The sequence below is a fragment of the Pteropus alecto genome, unplaced genomic scaffold, assembly GCF_000325575.1.
Source record: "Pteropus alecto unplaced genomic scaffold, ASM32557v1 scaffold87, whole genome shotgun sequence".
NCBI lineage: Eukaryota > Metazoa > Chordata > Mammalia > Chiroptera > Pteropodidae > Pteropus > Pteropus alecto.
This window is the reverse complement of record NW_006443225.1, coordinates 18780644-18790451: the sequence shown is the minus strand read 5'-3', so window position 1 is coordinate 18790451 and position 9808 is coordinate 18780644. Positions and strand designations below refer to the sequence as shown.

General features: G+C 46.0%; 1 protein-coding gene across 11 annotated transcripts in view; it reads left to right on the top strand.

The window, feature by feature from the left end:
• TPD52 (tumor protein D52) overlaps positions 1-9802 on the top strand; it is a 40024-nt gene extending 30222 nt beyond the window's left edge. For 5 of the 11 annotated variants that reach the window (XM_025041150.1, XM_025041152.1, XM_025041151.1 and 2 more), the window contains 3 exons: positions 5688-5729; positions 7186-7246; positions 9423-9802. In XM_025041150.1, coding sequence (XP_024896918.1) covers positions 5688-5729; positions 7186-7246; positions 9423-9542 — 223 coding nt within the window. In that variant the 3' untranslated portion in view covers positions 9543-9802. The remainder of the gene's footprint in view (positions 1-5687; positions 5730-7185; positions 7247-9422) is intronic. The other 6 variants (XM_025041143.1, XM_025041147.1, XM_025041144.1 and 3 more) reach the window with 3 other exon arrangements.
• The last annotated feature ends 6 nt before the right edge of the window (positions 9803-9808 follow it).

Sequence of the window (9808 nt, the reverse complement as noted above, 5' to 3'; positions counted from 1 at the left end):
GCGCGTACAGCTGAGGCTCGTGCTCTAAGGGATGCTTACGCTAGAGGTCAGAGAAAATCACAGGGTAAATACACTCTAACTATGCAACCGCGTAAAGCTAAAATTGTGCTTACAAAAATAGGAGGTGAGTCTGTACCTTCGGTGTTTGATTAAAAAGGGCCTTAGTGCTCCAGTCGGCTAAACCGAGGGCTGGTCCGAGGGACATCGCCGCCAGCCAGGCTGGCCCTTGTTCGCAGTCACCTTACGATCTTTGAGCGGAGGGGGAAGGAAGTGGGCAGTGGAAGCGAGTTAGGAACGCCAGAGCCCGCTGACACCTGGTTAGATGTGACATAAACAAAGATACAGGGATAGGTAGGTGCCGCTGAGGGATGACGGGGCCACCGCGAACCGCTGTCCCTTCTCTGTCCCTTCAAAAGGATTAAGCAAATGGACACAAGGTGGCGCCGTGTGTGCATCTTATCGATTCGACGGAAAAGCCTTGAGTTTCGCTGCTCTGTTGTGGGCCCTTGTGTAGCCACGTTTTCATGTCGTTTAAAAAGTATGACTGAGATTATACTCTACACCATTCTCAGTCCGGTTTTTAATGAATAATATATTGTATACCAATATGTGGAAGTTAAAGTAAGGCCTTTGATTAAAACTTGGGAGTGAGAGCAGTAGATTCTCTTTTGCAAGCTAAGTTGTATAATTAATTCTAACCTATTAAAAGTTGGGAAAAGTCATTTAAAAAACAATTTCTAGGCCAAAAATTTGATGGTGATCTGATTTAGTGTGTTCACATAAAATAGAAAATATATGAAAACATCTATAATAGAAAACCCGTGTGAAGAAAACCACATCTTTTAGACCAGCGAGTCACGGAGGCAGACACATCTTTTAGCGAGTCACGGAGGCAGACACTGGCCACGTGTCCCCACTGTGCTGCCAGGGACAGGGGCCGGGACAGTAGATTTTGCGTGTTCGACTCCAGCAGGAGCTCTCCTCCCACGGGCCGGACGCCGGAGGCCCCTCCTGCCATGTGCTCACGGGGTCTTCGTCCCGTCGACCCCCCTCGCTCTGCGTCCACGCGTACCCAGCAGGCGCGTGGCCGCGATGTCACTCTGTGCTGGGAGCTGGGGCTGTTTTGCTGACTTGAATTGTTAGACTCAGCCACGGTTTTTGGATTTATTTTACGTTGCCAGTTAAGCAGTTAGCGCTTGGTGTTTAGATATCTGTCTTACTCCTCGCACGGGTGTAAGGAGGAGGACCGCGGAGAGGCCTGGTTTTGGTGCCCTTGGCATGAGGGTCTGCCACAGCAAGGCCGGGCGCCGGATGTGGGACAGAGTGATGGGAATTACTCTGGGAGGCCCTCTGGGGACAGCCAGCGTTCCCCTAGGTGCTGTGTTCATGTCCCCCCCAATCCTGCTTGCTTACTTTGTACGCATGGAAGGCCAGCATTGACTCGTGCTTTAACGTTTCAAGAGAAACTTTAGAAGGGCCTTCTCCTTTCACTGGGCGATTTTAGTGTTATTAATAGCATTCTCTAATAATTCGGTGGCCTCATTAGTCAAGTATGTTTTTATATATTTAAGAGGAAGTGCTAATTGACTTTGCTTTTATTTCCAAAGGACATTCTTCCTTTTCACATGGGTGTTTCTTCATATAAACCCCTAGATGTTTTTATTTGTGCGGCGCTTATTAAAGTTATTCCAACAATTCTGTTTTGCTGAATATTGTCACCGCTTAATGGGAAAAGAAAGGATTTTTCCCCGCCTCTCTTCAGAGCGCCTTTTGATTAGATTTTGAAAAGCTTTAATGAACTTTTCTCCCTTTCTTGCCCATACTTCCTCATTTCAGTTACCGCAACGGTTTATTCATTCGTTCTTTCGTTTGAAGTATTTACTGAGTGCCAGCCGTCTTCCAGGCTCTGTGCTAGACTGTAGGGTTGGAGTTACCAATCGAAATAACAGCTGGGTGAAATTCAAAAGCTTTAAAGAAGATAATCTAACGCGAAAAAAATGTTAGTGTGCGTATCTGTCAAAGTCACCTGCAGCCCCGATGATGGCGAACGCATGTGGCCCAGGCGAGAGTGTGCACAAGCGCCCCCAACACAGACGCCCCCACAGCACCAATAGTTGCCGGCTGTGCCCCTCCGCTGCCCAGCACCTAGTCAGGAGACTGTTGTGAGGGTGAACAAAATAATACAAAAAACATGCCCGGCACAAAGCAAGTATTCAGACGCGTTAAGTGTTAACGCTCGCTTTTCCGCTACCTTTTCCGCGTATACTGCTTGCTCCTCCCCTCCCCTCCCCCCTCTGCACCTCTGCCTCTGTTATCACTGGGGATGGAAACGTCAAATAACGATGCAAGAGACAAAGACAGTTTGAAAAGTCAGTTCGGCTTGTAAACGAGTAACTTTTCCAGAGTCAGAGGAAACGTAAGATTGAGAAGCATTTAGTGAGGATCGGAGTGAGAATCAGGTTGCCCTCTGATTTCCGCCCCGCCCCCGCCCCCCAGTATTTTGAGAAACTCAGACTTACGTTCCTACTTTGGATAGAGGTTACTGGATTTGAAGGGTTACAAATCGAGCTCGAAAATTTTAACAAAATTTGCCTTGTAGATACTAACAGATCTCAAAACATACCTACGAGGGGCCATTCTGGTCCAGCAGCAACGTGGCTTTTTGCGTTTGAGGTTTTCCGTGCTGCGTTTAAACTTCAGTGACGTTGGAAACGATACGTACGGAGACAAGTTGCAGAGCTGTGTGGCCTTCCTCCTTGTTTAGAAATGCAGGAACGGCCGCCTTGGACTGAGATCACAAACTGGCACCGGCCAAACTGAGTTTCATCTAAATACGGATTGTAGAGAAGCTGTTATAACTGGATGGGCTTGGAATTGATAGGTCGCCCCCTTGTTCTTCTGAAATGGCCACCTCAAAAGCAGGGAGACCCCGACTTTGTATGTATGTGTGTTAATTTCTTTAATTCTCTGTTCAGTGGGTCTATCGTTCATCTTTTCTTATTGTGAAATGTAAAACATATAGAAAAGTGCTCAAAACCAAATTCGACTCGGTGATTTATCACAGAATAAAGACCTTAGTGTAATCGCTCCTGGCTTTTCCTTGTACCCCACTTAAACTTATCTAGTGGGTGTATGCTTCACGGTACTCAAAGGTGTGCACTCCCCACCTGCTGTTCCTTAGGATTCTCAAAGTGATCATTTTTAACATCCTTCTTCAAGTCACATTGCAAATTCATTGGCACCTGCTGGGTGCTTAATAACGTCAACGCCCCAAGTCATCAACTTCTGCTTTGGTTTGGGAGCGTATTGGTAGTCCTTTCCAATAGCAATACTGTAAAATTAAATATCTTTAAAAGTTATCTCCGTTGCCAGCATGATGGTCTCCTCCTGTTTGGCCGTTTGTCAGTTCCCCCTTTATCCCGATATCCCCTCGGCCGACGCTCCACTTACCCGGTCAAGACAAGGCTCCTCGAGGGGAGTCACACGGAGGGCCCCCCGCGGTCTTTCCATTCTCCGTCCCCATTCAGTCTTTCAACTTTTATGACCTCGGGACTTATTTCTTATGCAGGATAATCCTGAATTAATTTGTGCCCCGGATGTTGATTTTATAGTCAACCTTTAGAGTTCACTTTGATCATACCTTCCGCTTGGCTTGTGACCTGTCCCCTAATGAGCAGCTCGTGTGCTGGTTCCAGGGCCACAGACGCCGCCAGTGTGGGACATCGACGAGAATGGCTGTGACTTTCTGGAATCTGCACTTACTTTATTCACCCACTTTCTCATTTTGTTCATACTGTTGAATTCAGTGTGTGTGTCCCATGGACAAGCAATTTATCACACGTTTGGCTCTTACTCACCTTCTTTTGCCACAATTTGGTAATTTCTGCCAAAATACATGCTCTAGTCAGCCTTTTGGTTACAGGGAACAGAAGGTTATATAAGATAGCTTACCTGAACAGGAGAAGCGTAGCATGGACAGGAAGTTTCCGGAGTCCAAGGAGAGGGAAGGAAACCAGCCCCGGCCCATCCCAGGCCAGCCCTGCTGAGCAGAAAGCCCTTAAAAACCAAGGTGGCTTCTAGAAGCCAAGGAAACCACCGATTCTCTCTCACCCAGCCCTCTTCCCTGCACGGCCACCTCTCCCTCCTTTCCTCTGCCTCTCTCTGTGCTTAGATTCTGTCTCTTCTTTGGGCACTGGCTTCCTCTGCATTTCGGAAGCTGGTACCTGGTCTTCCTCAACATCTGAGCTTGGGCGCCTGTCCCTAACTGACCAGTGCCTGAGTGTCCTAATTATAGAGTCTCGGTATGAGACTCTTAATGGTTGAGATTAACTTTTTTGTTTTTCATTTGGTCCAGACCATGGGTAGACCAGCTGGAGGTTGGCAGTGGTGGGCAGAGCTGTGCTGGGGCAGGAATCCTGCCAAGATGGTGGCAGTGGCTGTGTAGGCAGCTTCTTTAGACGGGTCTCGGGAAGGACAGGTAATGTCTGGAGTTCTGGCACCGTAAACTAAGAAGGTTTTTGTTTTTTGTTTTAAATCTCTATCCTTCAAATATGGATCCAACAGCTCAAACAGAAAAAGAACGAGCGAATTCCTCGCAGAATAGGTGGCCGCTGTGTGGGGTAGAGAGATAGCTGAGCTCAGTGGGTCATTTCCTGGGTCACGTATGACGTTAAGTGTGAAGATGTCTAAATAGTTTACCGATTATCTTGACTGCACCAACGGCCAGCGTGTTTTGATTTATATCAAGATCATGCTCCATGTTGTTCTGTAATAATGCAGAACGATTTGGGGAGCTGCACTTGAAACACATCGCCATTTATTACAACTGAGTCTTTGAGAAAACGCAATCGTAAGCACACAATATTTAAATAGAATCGAGAATACCTTGCACTGTCTTACTTACCCAAAGGAAAGATAATTTACCAAAATGCCGTGTTAGCAATCAAAGTGTAATAAGCACAGTAATGGTGTCAGCAGGACAGAGGGATTTGGGAGCCCAAGGATTGAGGTACGTTCATCGTGTGAGGTGACCTCCATGGAGACGGCAGAGCCTGAGCGGTCAGTGAGCTGCTTTGCCCTTGAGGAAGAAGATGGTTCTAGGAGAATGGGACCAGTTCTTATTCAAATGGCCATTAAGACATTTTGTTTAATTGGGATGCAGTAAAGGTGTCTCTTATTAGAAAGGCGATACTACTGCTACTTAAAGTCGCCAAGTAGGTGATTTATTTCGAAACCCTCCTGTTCCAGTAACAAATACGTGGAAGAAATTCGGCCAACGAGCCTTCCCTGGCCTGGCTTGTGTGTGTGTGTGCGCCTGTGTCCTTGTGCCTCGTTTTTTTGAGGGGAGGTGATGAATGCTGAATTTGGAGTCCCGAAGTTCAAGTTCTATTCTTGATCCTGCCGTTTCTTAGGGTAAATCCTTGGAGGGCTCGATGCCTTCCAGTTCCCTTGCTATAAAGATGCGAGGTTGAATTATCATCTCGATTAACTCTGGGGTGACATTGGCTGGGGAATAGGAGTAAATTGTGTTGGAATAACTGTGATTCCCTCCACCTCAAAAAGTAGCTAATTCTTCATGGTACCCAAAGAACAAGCTCCCAGAAAGCTAAGTTTTGGTTGCTTTTTTATAATGTCTAATCACCACTGTACTAACTTCATTTCTATCTCTTTTTAATGCTGCCTCTTAGCATACGCTCCATTCAACATTCAATTAGCATGCCGGCTATGAGGTAAAGTATATTTCTACAAAATGAAAAGTTGGTCTCACGCTTTCTCATTCTTTACCAGGGTGTTTACCTTGAACGGTTACGAAGTGGGGAACTCGAATTCTGCTGTGAGCAAGCTGTGTGTTTAACACTGTGATCGCGTGGGATGGTTGCAGGAGATCCAGTAAACGTTTGTGATTGAAAACAGCAAAAAAGAATTATTTTCTGTCTCGCTTTGTAAATCTGCTGTTTCACATCTGCAGTCTGTCTAACGGAAAGAGCGAACACGCTTCATCTCATGAGTCTTGCACGTCGGTGGCTGTAGGCGCCTCACCAGCTCTGCCCACATCGATTCGCTTCTCTCCCTGCTCCCCGTTGTCAGTTCTGCCGTCCCGCTCTGACATCGGGAGCCAGCTGTGACTTAACTCGTGTCCTCTCATCGGGAAGCACTTGGCACATGTTATGACCTCATCTCCCTCTCTAGCGAGGCAGAGGTCTCTAACCAACTGTGCTTGGCTGAAACGCGGGTTACATAAGAACCAAAGGCCTGGAGGGCTGTTACAAGCCGCCCGCTTGCTGCCCGCTTCCCCGGGGTTGCTGACTGTGTCAGCTGAGGGTGGGACCTGAGAATGTGCTTTGCTAATAGCTTCGTAAGAGCTGCGGATGCAGCTCGCTGGTCCAGGGACCACACGGGGAATGGCTGCCCATTGCCATCGTGGGAACGAGGAAGCCCCTGTCCCCCCTCTTCACCTTTTTCATCTTGGTGTCGTAGGAAGAGTATTCGAGGTCGGGCAGATCATACAAGGCCTCAGAGCCCCAGGCGTGAGCGACACAGGCCCTGGGATCCTCCTTGATCGATGGGGCTGAACCTGACGCCATGGGAGGGGCTGGCTCTCTGCGGGGTCAGAGGGCTTCCGTTAGCCAGGGCAGCTTTGTGAGGAGGCCGGGCCCCGGTTCCGTGCTCCCCCTTTTCTTCCGGTCTCTCCTTTTGCATCTGTCACGCTGCCCCCGGGGCCCAGGGTCTCTGTCATGCTGTCATGGAAGCTCCTCCAGCCCTGCTCGGAGATGTGGGTTCAAGCAGGAACCATGCCAGGCAGCACGTGGCTGTGAACACAGGTTCAGCCGATCTAACGGTGGCGTTTGCTTGGCAAGTTGGCGTAGCGCCAGAACTGATGTTCGGCCTGACTCATTTCCTCTTGGCACAGGTGCCTGCTGTATCTGTATCTCTGGGTCTAAGACGGGCCCCGTTCGTGGAGTCCCAAGCCTCACTGTAGAAATCTTAGAACAGAAATGGGTAATCTTACGTAACAGTACACATTGGTGTATGTGCCCGCACACCCGTGGGACAGAGAAGCATTTCTGTTCTTTTGCTCATTGAGAATAACGAGCAATACAGTCAACTAACAATGTTTTCGAAATTGATGGGTTTTTCAGTGTTTGCGATTTTACTATTTGGTTTTTTTTTTTCCTCTCTCCACAGAAACTCCCCGACTTTCAAATCGTTTGAAGAAAAGGTTGAAAACTTAAAGGCAAGTAGAGAGGTGAACAGGCTCTTTGTATTATCCTTCTTCGGGCCTTCCCTTTCTTTGGCGTGGGTAAATCATTCTAAAAACATTCAAAGAACTTGAATAACTTTATTCTTTGCACGATTAATGAAGATTTAAGGTGATATGTACTCATAGTCAGTGTTTTTGAGTGTATGTTGTCACATGGCAGCATTCTAAGTCCTGAAAAGAAACGTGTAATTTAAAAAAAACAATAGTAACTTGGAAGTTGATATTTTTCATTTCAAATACTTTGTAATGGGACAAAATTTAAGATAAATGTTATTGTATAAAGTTAAAGATTTAGAAGAGCAGAAATCCAAACAAGAAAAATTGGTCTCACCACCCAGAGACAGTGATACATGTGTACAGGGTGACTATGCTAGTGTGATTTAAAAATTAACCATACATCATAAACATTTTTCTCTATCATTGTTCCTTCCCAATGTTGTGTTTAATGGCTGTGTGCATATTCCTAATAATGCACATCGTTTATCCAGTCCTCAATTATTGGACGTTTTTATTATGATGATGATGCCACAATGATGATCATTGATTGTCATATTTTTTGATTGCTTTGATTCCAGCGAAGGTGGACATTTTCCATAATGATTAGATTTACAACCTTGTAAACTATATTATCTTCAAGATTATATTCAAAACTATAAAATCATCCACTCTCAGGATCACGAGTCACCAGAAAGGTTGTTTAGTCTCATTCACTGCCCACCCTTCTCTGCAGAGTTCCTGCAATGCCCACGTGTTCACTTCTACCTAAACTAGTTCTGATAATTACGGTGGACATTTTTTAAGGGTCGAAACTAATATGTTAAATGTTTCCTATAAGTCAACTTAAAAATGCAGATTTACTCTTAAGAATGCTAACCGAGTCACTTGTTTCTGAGTGCATCATTTTTTAGTTAGAGAAGCAGGGTGCATGCTTATGGGAAGAAAAACATGCTGTTAGTTGCAATCCAAGCCAGTGATGACAGTGGAGTGAATTAAGGTCAAAGTCGAGAGATGTTTAGAATTAAGAAATGACAGACAAAAAGTTAGTGATTGACTAACAAGAGGGCGACCGATGATGGGCAGCTCCCAGGTGCCTGACGGGGACAGCTAGGCCATGCTGCTGCCATTCAGAGTCTTAGGAAAGAATGGAGAAGGGCTCAGGCGTGGGGAGTTCGGTTTTAGACACGTCGAATTTCAAGGAGTTTTAACATTTTATTATACTTGAGAACGTGTTTTAAAAATTTTAATAAAGATACACTGGATACAACTTATGCAAATTTTTCAAACAATTCAAAGGTTTTGGATGGGAAACCAAAAAGAATGAGAGAAAAATTTCAACTAGATTCCAGCTGTTAATGAGTGTCTGGCCAGTCAGTTAAGATTGAGCAAAGAGCAAGGTCAAGTTAACCACACTGTGCGTTGCATCCTTGGTCATTGCCTGGTTCCTTAATGTTAGTCACCTGTCCTGTTCAGTCAGTAATCTGAGATGTAACAGAGAGAGAGCATCAGTGTTGTTCAGGACAGAGTGCCGTGTGAGGGCTTGAAAGCATAAAATGTTGTACACACGTAAGGCAGACACACTCATTCAGACACATGTTTATGGATAAAGTTTCTGGCCAGATAAGTTGGTGTGTGGGAAGCACCTGGAGATCCCGTTAGAATGTAGATTTCAGTGCTGCAGACGGAGGCGGGAGGCCGGCCTGAGACTCTGCATTTTCTCACACGCTCCCAGGTGATGACTCATCTACAGGTCCTTGCACCACACTCTACGTAGCAATGGGTTAGAAAGCTGACGCTGTCACTGAGAAAAACACACGTTTCTTTCCTTTGCTGAATGTGCGGCTGAATGCATAATTTGATGGACTGCATAGTATTATCTAAAGAGAATTCAATAGATATTTTAGAATAAATATCTATTCTAAATTCTTCAGACAGATTTCCCTATAACGAACGATAAGCAGATGGGGAAAAAAAGAGGAGGGGCAGCATTGACCAATCCGAACTCATTCAGCAGAAAGATCGCGAGTTTTTCTATTAAACTGCACTAAACATCGCTGTGCTCTTGGGTTCCTAATTTATTTGAAGTACGATTTGACTTACTTTATGCAGAGTCAGCTAAGTTTGTGTTTCATGACGTCTTTTCCTTTTCGAACTTGATTTAAAGTCGAAAGTAGGGGGGACCAAGCCTGCCGGCGGTGATTTTGGCGAAGTCTTGAATTCGACGGCAAATGCCAGCGCCACCTCCACAGAGCCACTTCCAGACCAGACCCAGGAGAGGCCGTGAAATGCCTGCCTCTGTCCGGCCACCCACTGCCAGACGCTGCAAGCGGGGCCCAAGCACATCTCGTCCATGTTCATTGCTGTGAATTTTTACCCTGTGTGCTGTTATTTAGCTTTACATATTCCTTTGACCAAACAGTCTGTGGGTTGAGCAAAATGAATATATCCTCACTGCTATATTCCTGGGCAACACCCTCTAATGCGCATCGAAGGCCCTTTACTTAGGAAGCACCATTATAAAAACACGTGTAGTCCCTGGGACCCGCCCCC